We start from the raw sequence: 21087 nt of genomic DNA on the forward strand, positions 1-21087 counted from the left end.
CTTAAGAAAATATATATGTCCAAGGTCAAATGCAGCCTCAGACACCAGTTGTACTCCAGGGCTTGTCCTGCAGGACCCAGGCTCAGTAGCCATTGAGGGAAGATGAAGCAGAGCCTGATCTTCCACCAGAATCTTCAGACATTTTACACAGGAGTCACAGTTTTGTATTCCTATCTGGGTCTAATTTAGTGCATTGTATAGCTTAATGGTGAGTCTTACCATATTAAGATTTTATTTGGGGAGTTTCCATGTTGAGATCCTGTTGGCCACCTGTACATTCTCCATTTATTGGTGACTGACAAGGGCCTGTGAATGTCAAGTCGCCTTTCTGCTGTCAAACACGGAATGGGAAACTCACAAGAGACTTCATCAGAGTGGAGGCCACTGACTAATTCTCCCTCATATTAATTATTCATCAGCCCACATCCTTCTTTAGGCAGCAGATGAGAGTGAGCCAGATACACAGTTAGACACCTGAGGCACTCTACAGACCATGCCGGAGGTCACTCTCTTTAGCCTCTAGTTATGTAGGCTGTATGGCTGGGGAGCTTTAGGCTCCTGAATCAGGAAGGCTGGGTGGCTTATGACACACTCCACATTCCTTTGATGTGCCCTCCTGACTTGGTGCTTTGGCACTGGCCCCAACACTTGTCCCCCTCTCTATGTGCACCTCATCCTCTTTCCTCTTCCAGGAACTATCTCTCCAACACCTCTCTTACCTGATCTGCTCCCAGACTACCCTGTCCACACCCAGCTCCTTACTGCCACTGGCATGGCTCTAAACCCACCACCTTGCTATAGTAGGTTCTGCTGGCTCTTTTCTTACCTGAGCAGTGAGCCCCTTGGAGCTGGGTCTGAGCCTCACTTGGTTCTGGCCTTGGTTCCCCAAGCCGCTGGTATCAGTGTGTACCTGTGTGTGCATAGCTGTTGGGTGACCAGCCACAGATACAGGCCTGGAGTGAGTTGGAATGAGAACAGAGTCCTGAGCTCCAGTGTGCTGGGCAGTGGGGAGGGACAGGGGGGAGAAGGGTGTGGCTAATGGGGTCAGAGGGCTTTTGCTCTTTGACCTGTACTGCTAAGTGAGGAGTTGGTTCCCACTTCAGATTGCTGATAGAGGCGGGGGGTATGTTAAGATTATCTACCTGCTGGGCTTCCATTTTTCAATGCAGAGCCTTTCAGGAATTGATCCAAGATCCTGGTTGTTCTCCTTGTGAGGTTCCTGTACCAGCAGTTTCAGCATCACCTGGAAACTGGTTAAAAACACATTCTCACCACCCCCTCCCCCAGGCCTGCTGGATGAGAAACTCTTGGTCCTCCCAGCTGGAAGGGTTTTAACAAGCCCATCAGTGCATTCTGATGAAAGGTCAAGTTTGAGAGACATCAGTAAGAACTTGTTTTGGCACCTGGGATTCCCCAAGATAATCCCCTCTGTAGGAACAGCCATGTGGGGGGCAGGACTGTGAAGTACTCCTCTATTGGTCTTACCCTGTGTGTGCGGGACAGTCCAAGTGGAAAAGTGGGGGACTCCTCAGCCCAGAGGAGCATTTCTGACAGCCTGCAGTGGTAGGAAGTTAACTCACAGCAGGGGGTTTCAGGTCCCTAACCCCAAAGAGGATGTGAAGATCTAACCTGATCTCCATAGAGCCAGAAGTACCTTACAGGAGCTTTCTGCAGGCCTGATAGACATGGGGGTGCCAGTGTGAGTGAGTGTCTTTTTAGGGTAACAACCCCATAAAGATAAGGCTGAGGGCTGGGATTGTGGCTCAGTGGTATAGCACTTGCCTAGCATGGGTGAGGCACTGGGTTCGATTCTCAGCACCACATATAAACAAATAAATAAATGAAAGTCCACCAATAACTGCTAAAATATTTAAGAAAAAAAAAACATGGCTGAAGGTTTGGGGCTCAGCATTATTATACTGATAAGGATGCCAGGTTCTAGGGCATCATGCCTCTTAGGGTCTCTCTGAGTCTTTGTGATATATCCACCAACCATCTCAAAGATTGCAGATCTGATACTTCCTGGGCCTCTGGGATCTCCCAGTCTCAGGCACTTGCTGTAGGGCCATCCCAGGCTGACATCTCCTTGAGCAAAACCTCTAAGACTATAATATAAGAGTTTCGTCCCATGGGAATGACTATTTTTCTTGCAAAGAAATTCCATCTCTCAGAGATTGTCTTTAGTCCAAAGTCACTTTGAAGCAAATAAAAGATGTCAGCAAGGTTCTGAAGTCTGAGCAAAGTTGTTTATAAGATAGCAATTCCATTTCTGACCCTAAGGTTCAGAGGTCTTTAGAGGTCACTCTTGAGTATCACTGAACAGATCCTGGGAATACAGTGCTGTTTGTAGCCCTTGATCCCCAAGCTAAGGTGCCTTTGGGCTGCAAAAGGGCTTGCCACCCAGGTGTGCCCTCCTAAAGCCATACAGTGTACTGAAAGAGACCTCCTGCATATTGTCACTGGGCCTCCCTGGTAGCACTTGCAGCCTGGGTGCTACACTTAGAAGGCACTGTCTTCTTCACGGTCACATCCTGTGTCCGCAGAACTTGGAGAGATGAGGTGCTTCTGTGGGCAGGGACCATACTCTGGGGCAAATGTTTCCTTGTGACCCTTTTCCAGCTTCCTTAGGGTGAAGGCATAGATTCCTTTCTCTGGAGGCTAAGATACCAATGAGCTTTTCCTTTGGGATGATTTTGTTTGTATTGCAATGAAAAGTATAAGCTGCTGAGAGAAATTTGTGCCTTTTGAAGATGGCAGTTTTAAGTAGACTGGCTGGTGTCTCAGAAGAAAAGCTGGCTACCTGGAAATACCTGTATGTAAACCTATCACTCTAGACTTAAGAGGCAGGTTAACTCTCTCCGAACTGTTGCCTTGTACGCAAGCCTTACTCTCAGTTCTCAATGGGCTTACAGGCTCCCCCTGATGGGCATGAGCATTTACTACACCCTATCTAACACAGGCCTTGAGCAAGGTAACAGAAAGAGCTTCTCTATCTACTGTGCTGAAAGACAGGAGCCTTTCCTAGAAAGGTTGCCCCATTCCCTCTCCTAAGCACTGGAAGACCACTGAACCCTGAAATGAGTAGTTGGCCCCTTGGACAGCTGTTCCTTGGGAGCTACAAAGGGCCTTCCCAGCCTGCTCCTTAGGGAGGATCTTGAGTCCCAAGCCCCCTGGTTACTCCAAAAGCCAGGAATCAGGAGAATGTGATTGCTCAACAGAGGCTCTCACCAGGAGTACTTAGCATAAAAGGAATTCTGGGATGTTCTGTCTTCAACAGCTTGGGACACTGCCAGAAATCCCTCTTCCAGCTTTTTAATTCAACTGCTGGTTGGAGAGCACTTTTTGAAGGTGCCATTAACTTCTTTCATATCAAGGATTATTTGAAGAGTCAGAGTCCAGGCATCCACTCACTCCATTTGACCATCCCCCCACCATGACCCCTTGCAACACTGTGGTTTCTGACCATAAATAGGTTATGAAGTTCTACCAGAATGTTGTACTAGTTGCCAGTTACCCACAGTGGCCCAGTTTTCATGCTGCCTTGCAGAAGGGGCTTAAATGAGGGTGGCCCAGCAAACCTGGCTTATCTAGTCCCTAACTAGGAACCCACTGGATAGGACATCCCTGCCCATCACTCCTGAGGACATATTATAGCTAAAGAACACCCTACATATATTTATAGCAGGTCAGGGACCCACAGGTTGGAAGTTATCGAGGAGAGCCAGTGGGCTGTGATAGATGCAGACATGTGTAGCTGGTGCTTATCATTCCATCTCCAAGTTCATTTATCTAGTTTCCCAGCCCCTGTAAGGACAGATGATGGTGTCCCCCACTGTACAGATAAGGAAATTGATGAAATTACTTGTGTGGAACTTTTTCTTTTTGGTATGTGGTTTATATTCTGCCTTCCCAGAAAACCCACAAACAAGGATAGATAAACATTTAACAAATCCAAAGCAATTAAACTAGACATACAAACACAGATGAAGAAAGAAAGAAAACAGATTGATAGTTCACTAAGCAAGATGACAGAGGAGATTCTGTCTTGGCTTGAGCTTGGCTGTGGGCCCCCACTCCTTTTCTCCTTTCTCTCTGCCACTCCATCTTGACCAGGGTCACGCAGCACAAGAGAACACAGTGATGGGTCTTTAGTCATGATTCTTTTCAGTTATCTGAAGCCATATCTACCTCTCTGAGGATGGAAATCCACCCCCATTCCCTGTCCTTTTCCTCATGCTCGCTAGATACCTCCATCAACTGGGGTTCTCCAGGGTGTGGGAACCCAGAGCTGACCTGTGTTGGTCAGAGTCTTCGGACACATGAACTGGCTGGAGATGATGTGGGTAGGGGTAGGGACCAGGCCAATAGGTCCAAGCATTTGGCACCCTGAGGGTTTAATGGCACAGAGTCTGTCTTGGCATGGGGACCTTCCCAATGCCACAACAGGACTTATGTATTGGAGCCATCAGGATTCCCCCAGGGTGCCCAATGACAATTCCCCCTGGAATACAGTGGTGCATTTGTTAAAATTCCATGTTTTATGTTGGTCCAAATGAAACAAGGGCTCTGAGGGTAGGGACCAAGAGTCTGACTTGGGTATATCCAGGGCCTTGCTCTGAAATCTCTTGGGAGCTGAAAGCCCCATCGCCAAGCCCTGCCCCTAATTTCCTCATCTGTGACTGCAATAGCTACCCAGAGTACGGGCTCATATTTGTTTGCTCATCGGAACAGCCTGAAGGCAGGTTCCATCAGTTATGCTCATGTTACCCATGAGAAAAACAAAGAACAGAGGCACAAGTCACTTGCTCAAGGTAACAGTCCAGTAGGGAGTAGAGCAAATGGCATCCGTCATGTCTCCTCATGTGAGACAGGCTGTCATCACTCTTCAGAGAAGGGGGGCTTCTCACTGTGAATTGCTAGAACAGGCAGCTCTTGCATGAAAGCATTTCCCTCTCAAAGACCTGCCAGGGACAGTGTCCACTGTAAGGGAGGGAGGGTGGGGAGGCAATGTAGACCCAGCACACTCTTTACAGAAGCCTTTATTGGGGAGGGGTCAGAGTTCATGGATCACAGGGAGGTGCAAGTAAAGACTTCTGAGAATACTACTTGGGCGGGGGTTGCAGGGGGAGGCTGTGGCGCGACCTGGCTGCCCAGAAGTCCAGTTATTCAGGTTGGAGCTCTGGTGCACATCCTGTGATGGTCTTGTCAGAGAGTGTCCAAATGCCCTGGCTTCAAAGAGCCTCCTTCTGGGGGACCCACTGGGCTTGCCACTGTTGGCCTCTCTGTGTGCACTCCAGTGTCCTGCAGAGGGGCCAGTTCTTCTGAGCAGGTCCCTCCTATTTGTCTCATTTCTCTGAGACTCCCCAAAGATCCAGTCCAGAGGATCAGTAGTGCCAGCAGAGGGCAGTGTGGACTGCTGACCACTGAAGCTGGCAGTGTTGTCCTGTAGGGATGCTGCAGGGTGACTTTTCTCACTGGACCAGGCTGACCTGTGGGGTCTGCTGGGTCGGCTTCTGGCTGTGACCTTGTCAAGCAAAGAGGTGGGCTGTGCCAGTTGACAGATAGACCTCACATAGTCATCCAGGCTGGGAGAGGCTGGGGGATCCTGCCCAGTCCCCCCTGGCAGGATCTCCTCTGAAGTCTCTCGAATTGTGGGCAGGTGGGCCACAGAAAGTAGAAGGCGGGACCTCATTGCTTCTAGTAAAACAGAGGGAGTAACCTGTTGGGCGATAGAGAACAAGTGGTGAAGACCCGCCATGCCATCCGGACACCCCCCTCCTGTGTCCCCTCCATCATCTGAGGTTGTCTGAAGGAATCAGGTGCCCTGAGAGCAATGTGGAATCTGCAGACCAGGAATCAGACTCCTGGGCTCATCCTTCCCACCAACATTAAAACTACGTGTGCTAAAGACTTTATTACTGTGGTTTAAGATTGTGCACAGAAAAGATAACCCAAATGCACAAATGTGGGATCAGAAGAAACTTGGGCTTAAAGTCAGCATCTGCCATCTACTGACTTTGAGACCTTTGGCCAGATCACCTTTCTAAGCCTCCACTTACTTATTCATAAAACAGGGTTATAAATATAACCCTGGCAGGGGGGCTGTGGGAAGCACAGGAGATAACACCTCTTGTGTGACAGCTCTTTGTAAAATCAAAGCCTTCTGCAGATGTGGCACTTAGCCCCCGGCAGACTGCCATAGCACCCTCCTAGTCTCCATCCTATAGAGAGATTGTTCAAGTCAAGGCTAACAATCGCTCTCAAAAGTAAACAAAACCCTTGTGTTTTATCTCAAACCAGAGAGCATTTACTCTCTCTTACCTGTAGCTCAAAGGTCTAGGAGTGGCAGGGAGGCTGGATGACCCAGGACAATCCTATCCAAAGGGAAGCCCCGGAAAGCTCCAGGGTGGAGAGGTGGGAGTCCGGCAGCTGGAGCCCTGTGTCCAGTGTTGGGTCACGGGGAAGAGGACCGTAAAGGCGAAGTGCTGTGGGTTGATATCCAAGGTCCGCGGTGGAAGCTTCTCCCTGTGCTGTCTGGCAAGCTTTGAAGCCCGCTGGCTGCTTTTATACCTTTCCTCCAGTCCTCAATCACTGTCACGAGGGCCAAAAATAGCAGTGCTCAGGAAGGCCCTCTGAGGAAAACAGTGTGACGGGCGGGCGGGGCCTGGCCCAGCTGCCAGCCTGGAGCCTGTGTTTGTGCCTGTGGGAGGGTGGAGAGTGTGTACACTGGAGGGTGGGGGCGGGGTGGCCTTCACTCCTGGACACCTCAGTGTCCTTGGAGAGTCAGGGGGCTCCACGGATTCCCATAGCCAGACCCAGGGGCCCAGAGTCTGCCACCTGCTCTTGTATTATATCAGTGGCCTGTGACCCTGGGACATCCTGGTGTTGTGGTCATCCCTGCTGAGTGCTGGGCCTACCTCTGTGAGGTGGGGCTGGCCAGGTCCTCAGGCAGAGCCCCAGCCTGGAGGCTTCCTGGGCCCACCCCAAGGTGCGGTATATCCACCTTGGACTGGGCACCAGGGCAGCCTGCTGGAAGTCTGATCCTCATCTTGCAACATCCCAGATGAGGTATTTTTAAAAGCGAATGTGTTTATTTACTTGTTCACTAAATACATAGTGTTACTGTGTGCAAGAGACTGCTTTAAGTGTAATAAACATAGCAATGGACAGTCATGGCCCCCTGGAGCTTATATTCCAGGAAGAGAGACAATTAGGTCATCTGTCAACAGATGTTGTGACTTCAGGTATCCATGAGAGCTGCAAAGAAAAGAATAGCAGTGACATGGGACAGGGTGGCAGACTACGCTGAAAGTAGAGCAGTCAGGAGTATCTTCCCTAAGAAACGACATTGATGTAGAGACTTGAAAAATGTGGCAGCATGGGCAAAGACCCTGTGATATGAGCGTGCTCGACATGTTCAAGGGACATTATGCCTGCCCCTATGGGAGGTCATAGAATCTTAGCCTGGACACTGGTTTTCCCACAGAGGCTGATGGAAGGACAATGCAGGGTTTGAACAGGGTCCTACAGTTGGATTTCTGCTCTGGCTACTGTGTCCGGATTATAGGGGGTGGCTACTCGGAAGGCCAGGGCTCACCTGGGCAGCATTGGGAAGTTAGTGGGGGCTTCCAGGACAGGAAGTGGCTGAGGACAAGGTGGGCAGGCCCTGGGAAAGGTCTTGGTAAAGAATCAGCACTATGCCAGCACAGACAGGCCCCTAGGTTCTCCACCCCAGCCTGAGCCCACCTGGAACACCCCGGTCCTCAGTTGGGGGAGGAAGAGGAGTCATAGAAGGGAGAGGGCTCCCCAATCCTGAGATCTTGGTCTCGAGTTCTTGCTTCCAAGTGGGCAAAGGTGTGAGGCACCTGTGAACGGTGAGCAGGATTTCAGTGCAGCGGGGCAATTACCCCCTTGGCGGTTCTTATATCTGAAGGTTTCCATCCTTTATCTGTTTCTCTGGCACTTCGTTGGATTTATTAGTAATTAGTTAATTAGTCAAGAGAATGAACTGAGGAGGAAAGAGTTGACTGGGACACAGATTTAGAGGGCCACAATAACTTTCTGGTATGTGAAATTTGAGGCCTTTCTAAGGTTGGTGTTACCATCAGAATCAGGAGACATATCTCCTGCCTCTGCCTGCCGGCACTTCTACTAGCAGATTAACCTAGTAGAATCTGCTCTGGCCTTAGTTTTTCATTGATTTTATCAGAGATAGCTTTAGGCTAATAGGGCCTCCCATCCATGAGGATGGATCTAGAAAGAGAGGAGGGTATATCCATGGTGGGTGAGCATGTTGGGAGCACAGGACACACATGGGTAGGGACATCCAGCATGGTCCCATCCAGTCAATCCATACCTTGCCTCCTCCTTCATTGCAAGATCCCCAGATTGTCCTCCCTCAAGGAAAAGACTTGGCTGTCCAGCCCCACTGCCTGTCCGAGCTGTGCCTTTTCCTCTTCCTAGAGTGGGGTAGGCATTCCTTCCTTATGCTGACTAAACTCACTCCTCTCCCCTCCAGCAACCTCCAGGACCTCTTCTGGTCTTGGGCAGTGGGGAATGGCCAGCTTCCTATCTTTTTCAGCTGTCTTGGGCTTTCTTCAGGCTGACCAAGCTGTTCCTTGCCTCTCACTGTCTTTGTCCAGGCAGGTCCTACTGTCTGGAATACCTGCTCCCCCATCCTCTCCATCCACCTTCAACCATTTCCAAGGACCAGTGCACAGGCACCTTCTCCAAGAGCCTCCCTCAGCTCTCCTTCTGCACCCAGGTGTGAGTCCGCTGTGGCTGGAACCATGTCTGCTTCATTTCCCTCTGAGGGTAGTGGGTCTTCATGAATGAGGTAATCCCCCACGCTGAGATGTTATAGGAAGGGCAGGGTCTTGTGATAGAAGTACCTGAGGCCAAGGCAGAAGAGCTGAATCTTACCTTGGCTTTTCTTATTTTCCCCAGATACCTTTACCTCCATAGCTCAAATGGCCTTTATAGGGAGTTTGGTTTTACATCTGAGCTTGCATAACATCAGTGGGTATCAAAATGGCTCTCATATTTTCTTGTTTGGTTTCTTTTTTCAGCAAACAGGACAACGTCATATCATAGAGTTATGTGTAGGTTCAATAACTTTAGAGGAGATCATTTTATCAGACTGTTTGAACTAGAAATGATTGCTAACTGTAATTCCAAACCCTGCAAGGCACCTCTGTAAACACTGCCAGAGATATGAAGAAATTTCTACAGTGCCCTGTTCTCCTAGGGCTTTCACTGCTCATGAGGAGAGAGAAATGAAATTTGTGAATCTCAGTGTTGTTCAAAAATAACTGCAGGATTCCACCCACTTAAGTGAGAAGTCTAAAATAAACTCACAGACGCATAGAGAAGAACGGTGGTTACCAGGGACAGTGGGGGAGGGTGGGTGAAATGGGGATCGGTGTTCAATGAGTATAAAGTTACAGTTACGCAAGATGAATAAGTTTAAGAGATCTGCTGGACAACACAGTGCTTAGAGTGAACAATACTGCATTGTGCGCCTAAACATTCATTAAGGGAGCAGGTCTTGGGTTGTATGTTCTTACAACAAAAACAAATAAGTAAATAAAGAAATACAATATTGGATGAGATTGTAATGGGAGAATGATTCTTAAGTTCTCTGGCTCAGTGGGGAGGGTGTTCAAGGAAGCCTGGTCAAGTCCACTTTGGGGTCATCCAAATGGGTGCAGAGAATCTGAAATGGTCACTGAGAGACTGAGGCCATAAAATAGGTCAGAGAGAAAGAATTAAGGACACAACGGGTGTGTGAGCCAGAGCCAACCAAGGTGCTTGTGAGCAGAGGGTTCTGTGGATTAGGATTTCAGGTTGAGTGGCAGGGAAGGAGCTGTTCTATCTGCAGAACTAAGGGAACCAACACTGGTTGGGGACACAGGATGAAAGCGGTTTTACAGAAATACTGGAGGGGGATTTGGGACTGGCAATGTCCTAGAAGTAGTGAGAAAGGCAAGGTCAGCTATCAGGAAAAAAGCCAGTTGGAATTCTGTTTGTAGAATGAGTCCCAACAAATGAGAACTGCCGCCATCAGAAGTATGGGGAGAAGGACAGGGCTGAGACCCATCTGGAGGAGGAAGTCCTTTGTCCTGGCACACATGAGATCCAGCAGGATCTGGTGAAATAGGAACCTGGCCCAGGCACAGTGTAGGCAAAGCAGTGTCTTGTGTGGACGGGTGGTCATACTGTGCTGCTCTGGAACACGCTTCCTCCCTGCAGTGTGGACGTGCCTGCTAGACAGCTGTGGGTTCCTGTGGGACACCTGACTCAGTCCTCTGTTCTGACCCTGGCTGTGCCTCTGGCCAGGCCAGAGCTGGACAGTGGAAAGCACGCCTCAGGCTTCCTCCCACAGCGCCCTGGCCTCCTGTCCTGGAGCACGTAGAGTCTTGCAGCTCTTCCTTGGCGGATGAGGAAACGCCAAGGAGAAGGAGTGTTTGGGGGCTCTCCTGAGTGTCCTGTCCCTGCGTGGGTATGGGAAGAATGAGCAGTAACTCTGAGGGTGGCTGCTCTGGGGTGGACGTTTGATGTGTGTGGGCCCCACAGGAGGAAGGGGCTCTGATCATCGAGGGACTCCTCAACATCGCCTGGGGACTCAGACGGCCCATCCGACTCCAGATGCAAGATGACCGGGAGCGAGTGCACCTCCCCTCAGCTTCGTGGACACCTGGACAGCCCAGCTGCCCACTGTGAGTGCCCAGAGGGCTGAGTGGGGTCAGTGGGCCTCATGACACCTTTCAACCCTAGCATTACTGTTTAGGGTGTTTGTGGGATCGGCTCAGCCTCAGAATGCACAACCCACTCTGGACAGGTTCTGGCATGGGAGCGTAGCCCAGCCTGGCCTCCATTGTCCTGTGACTACCTCAGTCCCTCCTCACTTTGTGTGCACAAAATGCAGCCTTGCCCAGGGTAACCTTGCTAGATAACAACCACATTGTCTCCCTCACAGAACATTCCTAGGCTTCCATCGCCTCCATTCTACATTGCTGGAGGGGGATCCCAGGGCCAAGCACTCTACCACTGAGCTGCATTCCAAGTCCATTCAAACCTGATCTGCAGGGGAGGGGGACTGAGAAATCACACAGATTTAGCTTCCTACCACTCTATTTTATTTTAATGTCAGATTTTATTTTTGTAAATATGTTAGAATTTAAGATCAGACTTATTTTGGGGAGAATGTTTTGATCAGAAGGACAAAGTTTTCTTACCAATCCTACTGTTTCATGGACGTTTACCTCCTCCCACACTCCTACCTCTCAAAAGGGCACTCTGCTTGTTTCTGCATGGTATGCCTGTTTTTAAGAGGCAAACATTCACAACTGTGCCCCCTACAAACCTGGAGGTAAAACAGATGCTCTGGAATGACTCACCGTGTTGACACATAAGCATATCCCCATATGCTCAGAGGACAGGTCTGAAGTGCCTAAAGACCTTCTGGGCTCCATGAGACAGCATATCCCCACGTGTCCCAAATTTTGAGCCACACAGACTTAAAGCATAAAGAAAGACTGGAGAGCTATGGGTTCCTGTAAAGCAGTAGTGTGATCCATGTTCCTTTCCTGGGATAAATCTGGTCCCAGATGCTATCAGCAATTGCAGACAGCAGCCCACGTATTCCCCTGGACCCTCCTGTCTGATTCTTCCTGGTAACGCTTTATTGCAGGCAGTATCTCATTGTGCCTGTTCTTTCTCCATCCTGGCATGGACTATGTGGGCATAGGGTCAGTCCTACAAGAAATGTGGAGGATGGCCCTTTGGAGGTTGCCTCTGCCTGACTCCCTACCAGGCCCTTGGAAAACTCAATTTTCAAAATTGTTCAGGGCCCTGAAGCTGAGCCCACTGGGTCCATAGCTGCATAGGGATGCACAGCACTGGCCCTGTGCATGTGTCTAAATCTTGCAGCCCAGCATGGCCACTAGGGTCTATGGGGCTAGATATTTGCTCTTCCCACAGATGCCTGTGGGAAAATTTTGCATTTCTTTGGTTTTTTGCATTCACTTGTCTCAGCTTGCCCCATTTCTGTCCTGTATCCTGCCCCCAGAGGCAGCCAGCTTCATCTCTTGGGCCTAAGCCACCTGAGCATTGTGATTGTCTCTTTTCAGAAAGGAACCACCTCCCCAGGACAGCAAAATCACTGCTGAGGAACCAAGCACTCAGGCTGTGCCCGAAGCTGAGAGTTCCAGAGATGGCTCAGGTAAGTGGAGCCCAGGAGCTGTCAGGACCCTGTTTCATCCAGGGAACGAGGGGATTGATGCACAACCACAGTCTCCAAAGTGCAGGCTTGTGGAATAGCCCCAAGTGGCTTCATTTATCTTAGGAGTGACCCGTTCTAATAGAAAGCACTTTGCTTACAACCTCATTTACTCCCCTTTATGGAAAAGGGAGCAGAGACTTGCAGAAGGGTCACAGTGTGTCAGTGCCTTGAGTTCCCTGCACTGTGTCACGCTATACAAAGAAGGAACATCAGCAGAAGGCGCTGTGCCCTCCTGGCCCTAGGACTCTGGGGGCTTCATTCATAATCCCTTACCTGTCCTCTTTGTGCCTCTTCCCTTAGCACTCGGTGAAGGTCTGAAGTGCCTAAAGACCTTGCTGGGCTCCATAACAGACAGGGAGGCTTATGGTCACGTGATGTGACACAAGTTACACATTCCTGTCTGCAAACTGTCTGCAAATTGTCTAAGCTCTGCCCCTGCCTCTAACACTAATGCCATTGTGTGCTGCAGTGCGGTTTGACCACAGGATTCTTGGGAGCCTCACAAATCCCAAAGGTGGCCTGGTGGCTAGACCCACGGCAGTTTCTCTGCCGCCGCCCTCCACTCTGCCACCATCTGTTCCATTTCTCTCCATAGGGTCCCTGGAGGAAGAGGAGGAAGTACCACAGTTGATGAGGACCAAGAGTGATGCCAGCTGTATGATCCAGAGGAGGCCCAAGTGCCGTGCTCCTGGCGAGGCCCAGCGGATCCGCCGACACCGATTCTCCATCAATGGGCACTTTTATAATCACAAGGTGATAGTCCCCCCTGGTATCTTCCAGTGCCCTGAAGCTGAGAGCACAGGAGCCATGCCTAAGCACAGGCACTGCAGCCCTATGATCCTTGTCACCCCCCCCCATCCTAAAGGCTCAGGAGGAAAAGAATCTTGCCCAAAGACCCATTGGCATGACAACTCATTCATGATCTGTGCTTTCTCTGCCACACACTCACTGTCTTTCCATTCTCCAAGTGGTGTGGATTTTTGGCAAGCTCAAGGCAGACAGTAATGCCAACTTATCTTTAGTGAGGCAATGTTCTATAAAGTTTCCCTCCAAGTTCAATTGATCATTCCATGGGAACAGCATGTATCCAACCATCACTCTCACTTGTTAAATTAAGCCTGCTAGCAGAGGTGTGGCTAGGAGCAAGTGTGTTTGTTCCCAGAGAACCTGAACAACTCCTGATTCCCAGCACCCGCCTTTTGTCCGAGTATGTATTGTACTGAACTTAGGAAAAGATCACCTTCCCCAAATTACATCATTCCACAAACAAACGGAACTGTAAAAGGAGAAGTTAATTGTTACTATAAATGGAATGAGTGGCAGTTTGGGTGAGGCCCTGGTTGGAGTGTCCTGTGATAGGCCATATCCTGCTGCTCTGGGAAATGAAAGCAAAGGTTTCCAGTTTGAGCAGCTGCCTTCCTTGATAGAGCATGACTCATGGAGATGGAGGAACCTGGGAGGTCCTAGGATTCAGGTCTGAAGGAACAAGTAGGTCAGGTCTTCTAGAGGTTATTCAGGCTTGCCCTTGAGGCACCCTGGATTTTGGGATAAAGATTTCAACTCTGCAAGCTGAAGGGAAAACTTCTTTAATCTCATTACCTCCCTTCCGTGCCTTGCTAAGTTTGCAGTCAGTGTTTACAAATGACAGGGTTTTATTTGTTAAGTCCAGAAAAATTCAATGTGAAAATCAAGTCTCCTGAAAAAGCACAGGGATAGCCAGGGTTGAAGTTCAATGGAGATTAAGAATATTATCTAGATTAACAATAAGACCATATTATAATTTGGGTATCCTTTAAATCTTGTTTCAAAAAAGGTTTAATCTGTAAAGGGTTAAGCTCCAATTGTTAGTATTTGAATAAATATTGACATGCTATTTTAAGAAATTTTCAAAAATTGTCAATGAATTTGTATATGAGGCCAGGTGTGGAGGGACACACCTGTAATCCCACTGGTTTAGGAGACTGAGGCAAGCGGATAGAAATTCAAAGCTAGCCTCAGCAATTTAAAGAGACTCTGAATAACTTCACTCAGTCTTTCCCCAAACATGATCTGATTCACAGTGAAGTTAATTTTATTAACTTCAGACTGGGTAAAACTTTTTAGCTGTTCTCACTGCTTTGTCCTGGCCTATTGGATTTGAATGTGGTCTATTAGAGAGAAACATTTTGTGGTTAATGATGAGAAAGCAGCCCTAAGGCTTTAGTTCTCACTTGGAGTTGGTTTGTTTCATCTTGAGTTTTTTTTTTTTTTTTTTTTTTTTTTTTTTTTTTTTTTAGGGGGGTGGTTTCTGGGGATTGAACTTTGAACTCAGGGGCACTTGACCCTGTCTCAAAATAAAAATTAAAACAGGCTAGGGATGTGGCTTGGTGGTTTAATACTCCTGGGTTCAATCCCTGGTACCAAAAAAAAAAAAAAAAATAGAATATGTACATAAGTTTAGGTTGTTTTCTAATTCTGTGCTCCTAACAAACAAAGAAGAATATTTTGCCCCATGGTTCAAGGTAAAAAATAGTGGGGTTTAACTCCAGTACATTGACTTCTCTAGTGTATCTAAGAAATATGTCTGGAACATTGAACCTTATTTTAGTCATTGCAAATATCTCAGGAACATGATGTCTGGAGCACTCTGTGAGCTTAAAAGAAAGGAAGAATGAGGTTTCTCAGCACAGCCACAGCCTTATTTCCATTTGAACCACCCTCCTAAGAGAGGCTGCTCAGCCAGCCACACACTCAGGCCTTGGACTATTACCACCACCCCCGCACCCCCCGCCGGGAACAGACTTACCTGGAGAATATGGGTGCATTTTTTCTGACAGATGTCCTACTTTCCAGAACACAGACATTTTGGACAGTGGATCACATCTCCTGGGTGAGAAAGGAGCTTCAAAATAGAAACCCTACGTGAAAGCCCTCATTCTTACCTGCTCTACATCCGTACCCAGTTAGTATTCATAGAAATTAGGGTACAAATTCCTTGAGTCACAAGCAACAGTTGAAGGGCGGGGGAAAGAATAGTAGCACTGACTTCTGGTGGGAGTTCCAGGGTTTATTTCTTAGAACTGTGTACTTGTACTTCACTCAGTCATTTCCACAAACTGTTTTGATTCACAGTGAGATTGGTTTTATTTCCAAACTGGGTAAAATATTTTAACTGTTCCTATACTGCTTTGTCCTGGCCTATTGTATTTGAATGTGGTCTATTAGAGAGAAACCTTTCTGTGGTTAGAGTTGAGAAAGCAGCACTAAGACTTTTGTTCCCACTTGGAATTGGTTGGCTTCATCTTGAATATCTGTTTTTTTTGGGGGGTGGGTGGTTTCTAAGAATTGAATTCAGGGGCACTTGAACACTGAGCCATAACCCCAGCCCTATTTTGTTTTATTTAGAGACAGGGTCTCACTGAGTTACTTAACACCTCACTTTTGCTAAGACTGGCTTTGAACTCAGGATCCTGCCTCAGCCTCCTGAGCTGCTGGGATTACAGGCATGCACCATGTGCCTGGCTCATCTTGAGTTTCTCAATGCTTTGTGCAGAAGAAACACCAACAGTCTCTTGTAAATAAGACCTTTCAACTCCTTGAAATGGCTTAACCACTCTTTTCCATGTTTCTTGGGAACTGATGTCTTTCTGAATAACATACAACCCAGACTCAGTCTAGTTCTCATCTATGGAAGAAGCAGATTGGGCTTTGAGGCTGCCTCTGGATCTTATCAGAATAGAGACCAGCTGGGGTTACTGAGAAAGTCCCTTAAGCACCCTGAGTCTCAAATACTCTCTTGAGAAAGCATACCAGAGAGGAGGAATATGTGAATTTGAACTCAGCTTAGAAAGGAAAGAGAACTGACTACTTGCAGAGTAGTCCGTTTCTTCAGGAGGCACCTGAACCCAGAGTTAATGAGCGGCTTTAAGCATTGCAGAATCCTTATGTGGCAAAGTTCTTTCTAGATAGGTGACCCTGAGCAGCTATTTAACCTCCTATAATCCTATGTTTTCTAAGAAAAAGGGAACACATTATAGGCACTTAAAATGGTTGTTATGAGGATTAAATCAAAGATTGGATGTAAAATATTTAGCAGGTTCACTACATGGTTAGTACTTACTGAGGACTTATTAAGTATCAGGCAATATCCTAGGTGATTTCATATTCAGATATTCCTCCACTTGTGTTTTAGTCACCTTTTTCACTGCTGTGACTAAAGGACGCAACCAGAACAATTGTAGAGGAGGAAAAGTTTATTTGAGGGCTCACAATTGCAGAGTTTTCGTTTCATATACAGCTAGCTTCATTTCTCAAGGCTCAAGGTGACGCTAAAGATCATGGCAGAAGAGTGTGGCAGAGGGAATTAGTTCATATGAAGACTAGGAAGCAAATAGAGTCTCTACTCACCAGATACAAAATATATACCCCAAAGCCATGCCCCCAATGCCCATCTTCTCCAGCCATACCCCACAGACCTTCAGTTACCATTCAATTAATCCCATCAGATGATTGATTCTCTGATTGAATTAAGTCTCTCATAACCTAATCAATCATCTCTTCTTTGAACCTTCTTGCATTGTTTCACATGTGAGCTTTTGGGGGATGCCTCACATCCAACTATAACAAATTGTGATGAGATTGTGTCCCAATAAACCCATCATATATTGAAAATATCAATGATGAAAATGTATCTAGTACACCTGACCAACCAAACATCATTGCTTAGCAACACAACATTCTGTAGAGAGATGGTGGTTTTTCCTTGTGATCCCATGACAGTCTGGGAGCTGTGGCTCACTGCCCTGTCCAGCACTGAGAGAGAAGATAGGATCACATTATCAGTAGCCCAGAAAAAGATCCAAATTCAAAATTCAAAGTACAGTTTCTATTGAATGTGTATTGCTTCTGCCCCATTGCAAAGTTGAAAAATTGTGAGTCAAACCACCATAAGTTGGTGTCTCATAGGCATAAGCAAGATACATACAAGATTATAATGTCCCCATCTTCTGAGGAAAAAGCAAAACTGTGAAGAAGCCCATGTGGCTGGAACACAGGGTGCTTGTGAGTGGGTCTTAGTATCATAGATGCATAACAATTAGAGGAGCTGTGGATGGTGTTGCATAGACTGTGGGAAGTCTTCAGATCTTTTTAATTAGAACCATACTTTTTATTTTAATTTTATTTTTTATATATTTTTTTGTTATAGTTGGACACATATATTTATTTAATTAATTTATTTATATGTGGTACTGAGGATCAAACCCGGGGCTTCGCGCCTGCTAGGCGAGCGCTCTACCGCTGAGCCACAACCCCAGCACCCCCCAAATGCTTTTTATAAACTTCTCTCTGACAAATTGTGCTGTACAGATAGCATGGCCTGGCATTCTTTCCAACTGCAGATTCTAAGTCAGGAGGTCTGATTTGGGTTAGGAGAAGTGGGAGGGCCGAGGTGGGACTTTAGACTGTAAAGCAGACCAGACCACACACTACATTTCAGGGTTCTTTAAAAGGTGGTACACATGTTTGGGCAGCAATTTGGAGACTGGTTTGGAGGGGCTGAGATGAAGGGAACATGTTGGAAACTGCTATAGCATGACTTGAGGACCTCTGCTCAGGCACCACTAAGAGAATGTAGACTAAATAGATCTGGGACATTTAAGTCTTAGAATCAGCAAATCCTTGGTGATTCAACTGACAAAAAGAGTGAAGGGAAAACTTGCTTCCCCTTCCTCAATGAATTACTTCCGGGACGCTGGTTCTTAGGATCCAGAGGGCTTTCCCTGGTGGTATGCAGGGAGTGAGGTTATCTTTCTTAGGGATCTCTGTAAGACAGGAACCATTACAATTTCCCTGAGTGTCTCTAGGTCTGGGAACAGTTTGCACATAGATCTGCATGAATGGACAGGTGCAGGTGTTCCTAGAGCCCGGCATCTGTTGCTTGACTGTGCTCAGCACTGTGATGCCAGCCATGAGCTGTCTTCTTACCCCACACAGACCTCTGTGTTCACTCCTGCCTATGGATCCGTGACCAATGTGAGGGTCAACAGTACCATGACCACTCTGCAGGTGCTCACCCTGCTGCTGAACAAGTTCAGAGTAAGTCTGGGCACAATGGAGCAGAGTTTCCCTGGGATGATGATGCTTTGCTGTTTTGCTGGGAGGAGAGCTGGAGAGGCTGGGGAGGGCTGCACACTAGCAAGGTTTCCTCTGCTGAACTGATATCTCTGGTATTTTCAGTAAAGAGGGAAGTAAATCTCTGGTATTTTTGTTGGGGATCTCATGGGTGTCAGGAGGGGCTCATGCTGCAAAATCATATAATTTTGGTGCCTTGTCTATGTGGCTTTGTGGCTGTGGTTACTTTGTTCCATCTTGTCTCAAAAAGTTGTTAAGACTGACTTTCTGTGACTTCCTGTGCAGGTGGAAGATGGCCCTGGTGAGTTTGCACTCTACATCGTCCATGAGTCTGGGGGTAAGTGTCAGCTTCTGCTTCCAGATTATAAAAGCAAGAAGATTCTGCTCCTATAGCAAGCTTGCCAACTGTACTTCTTCCTTGAGGGCTCTGGGCTGGCCTTCCTGGCACTAGGCAGCCCTCCTATACTGGCATATATTGCACTTAAACCACACACCTTCTTCCCCAACCCCAATCCAGGCACACTTGCCATCACTCTCAGAATCCCACCAAAAGTGTGAACAAAGCCACCGTCACCAACCTCTTCAAATAAAATGGACTTTTCTCAAGCTCATTGTGATTCAGTCAGGAGAGGTGGGGAGTGTAGGCCAGAAGCCCTGACACAGAGCTGCTGCCACAGAGCCTGCATGCCTCTCTCTGCAGCACTGGCGTAGCAATGTCCTGTGACTGAGCTGGCCTGCACTTCCCCATTTCTTTTCCCCCTCCTGTCCACTCAGCTCCTGTTTCTTTCCTGGCTGGATTTTGTTGAATGACACTATAGGAGAAGGAAAAAAGTATTTTCCCTCTACCCTCCTTTTTTGTAAATAAGATTGGGAAGAGAAAAACAAAAGGGGGTTTGTGAACAGGTGCATGGTGTATACCCATGGGAGCTCTCAGAAATGAGTGACTCAAAGGGGCGGTTAGAAATTGGGCTTTCAAAGAACTTCAACAGAAGAATAAGTTTTTAGAAAAGTGACCAAACAAAGAAGGGATTTGAGTTTCCAGAGAGGTAAATAGTGTGAAGGCCAAGATATCAGGGAATTAATGGGAGATGAGGACTACTTTCAATATTAACTATGTAGATTCCTCTGATGCTAGTTCTGAGATGACAAGGGTCTAGAGCTGTCTCTGGTAATTAACTTCTGTCCTTTCTGGTAGAGGGGGAAAGGGACACATTGATAAATTTATTTTCTGCTTTTAGGCAAATAGGAGCAGGACACAGAGCTTTTCTTGTATTCATTCCTTCTCAGTTGCCTTTAGCTCAGCATAATCCTGTGCCAAAGTGGCAGATTGGGGTTGGCTTGTCCTGCAGCCTTTCCACAGGAAGTGAGGTCTGAAGAGGGTTCCCTGAGCTCCCTGAACATCCAATCCCTACAATGTTTCTGTCCTGGTTCAAAGAGAGACATTTCTAACATCTTATGGATTTTATAAATTGCCTTTTGTTTCAGAGAGGACAAAATTAAAAGACAGCGAGTATCCACTGATTTCCAGAATCCTGCATGGACCCTGTGAGAAGATCGTCAAGATCTTCCTGATGGAAGCTGACTTGGGCGAGGAAGTCCCCCACGATGTGAGTAGGGGCTAGATGGGGGCCTGCTTCCTTGGGAGGGTCTAGGAGGAAACATGTGGATTCCAGAGGGCTCTAAAGATGACCTTGGCCAGAATCCTCTCAGGTGATGTCTCCTGGGACCACACAGCTGTCCTGAAAGGGCTCCGATTCCCCTTCTTCATAGTGACCACCAGCTTCGTCAGCTGGCTTAGAAGAAAGAAGTTGAGTCCTAGAAAACTGGGGCCCCGTGCTTTCACTCTCACACTAGTGAACCCTCTTCCTTCTTTGGAGTGTACCTTTATTGTTATTACATTCAATGCCCACACAAGAGCTCCTTGACTAGGGCCTATGCAAGGGAAGAAGATGGCTAAGTCCTACCAACAGTCTGACCAGACAGTGAACACATGTTCAAACTCCTGTGCACAGAAAAAGCCCTAAAGGTTTGGACCCCAAGGAGACAGTCTAGTAACCCAGTCTCCCTCAGCCTCTTCCCAGAGCTGGTACTGTTTCATTCCATTGTTAAAAACAATGCTGTTCTCACCAGCCTCCCCACACCCACCTATAGAGAACACCCAGTGAGACAATGCTGCAGTATTGAATGCTCTTCCTAATATTCAACTCAATATTTCCTCCCAGGGATAATAGTTGCCTTCAAGATAAGAATGGTTCCCATTCTCCCATCCTACACAGCAGGGCAGTGTTGGGGGTAGGGTGGGAAGAAGGGCAGCTACTTCTGTGGACACAGGATGTTGGCTGGATTGGCCACTATGGAAGCCATGAGAAAAAGAAAATACATTTTGGGCTTCTCATTTAAAGCACATTAAAATGTTCTTGGATTTTCTAGGTCGCCCAGTACATTAAGTTTGAAATGCCGGTGCTGGACAGTTTTGTTGAAAAATTAAAAGAAGAGGAGGAAAGAGAAATAATCAAACTAACCACGAAGTAAGCAGCACTTAATCAGCCAGTCGTGGGTTCTGATCATCAGGGCATGTCTGCAGGGCACGCTTGTGCTGGGTACCTGGTGCCCTTGCAGTTTGAGGAGGCCTGCTTGTCCTGGCTCCTAGCATCACCCTCTGGTCTCTCAGTACTGACAGCATACTAGGGTGA

The 21087-nt window shown here is 47.5% G+C and overlaps 2 protein-coding genes across 3 annotated transcripts in view; one reads left to right on the plus strand and one right to left on the minus strand.

The window, feature by feature from the left end:
• RASSF4 (Ras association domain family member 4) overlaps positions 1 to 21087 on the plus strand; it is a 42502-nt gene that overhangs the window by 15114 nt on the left and 6301 nt on the right. For both annotated transcript variants that reach the window (XM_081267015.1, XM_081267016.1), the window contains 7 exons: positions 10576 to 10718; positions 12132 to 12223; positions 12879 to 13036; positions 18257 to 18358; positions 18680 to 18731; positions 19880 to 20001; positions 20825 to 20922. In XM_081267015.1, the coding sequence (XP_081123141.1) occupies positions 10576 to 10718; positions 12132 to 12223; positions 12879 to 13036; positions 18257 to 18358; positions 18680 to 18731; positions 19880 to 20001; positions 20825 to 20922 (767 nt within the window). The remainder of the gene's footprint in view (positions 1 to 10575; positions 10719 to 12131; positions 12224 to 12878; positions 13037 to 18256; positions 18359 to 18679; positions 18732 to 19879; positions 20002 to 20824; positions 20923 to 21087) is intronic.
• On the minus strand, positions 4987 to 6558 carry DEPP1 (DEPP autophagy regulator 1). Its single transcript, XM_081267017.1, has 2 exons — positions 6322 to 6558; positions 4987 to 5719 (listed from the first exon to the last, which is right to left on the minus strand). The coding sequence occupies exon 2, from the start codon at positions 5690 to 5692 to the stop codon at positions 5054 to 5056; it is 639 nt and encodes a 212-aa protein (XP_081123143.1). The 5' UTR covers positions 5693 to 5719; positions 6322 to 6558; the 3' UTR covers positions 4987 to 5053.

This window comes from Spermophilus citellus (assembly GCF_964194105.1).
Source record: "Spermophilus citellus genome assembly, chromosome: 15".
NCBI lineage: Eukaryota > Metazoa > Chordata > Mammalia > Rodentia > Sciuridae > Spermophilus > Spermophilus citellus.

Bases quoted from the DNA above. Each gene is read 5' to 3' on its own strand.
- DEPP1 (XM_081267017.1), bottom strand. From the start codon at position 5,692: ATGAGGTCCCGCCTTCTACTTTCTGTGGCCCACCTGCCCACAATTCGA.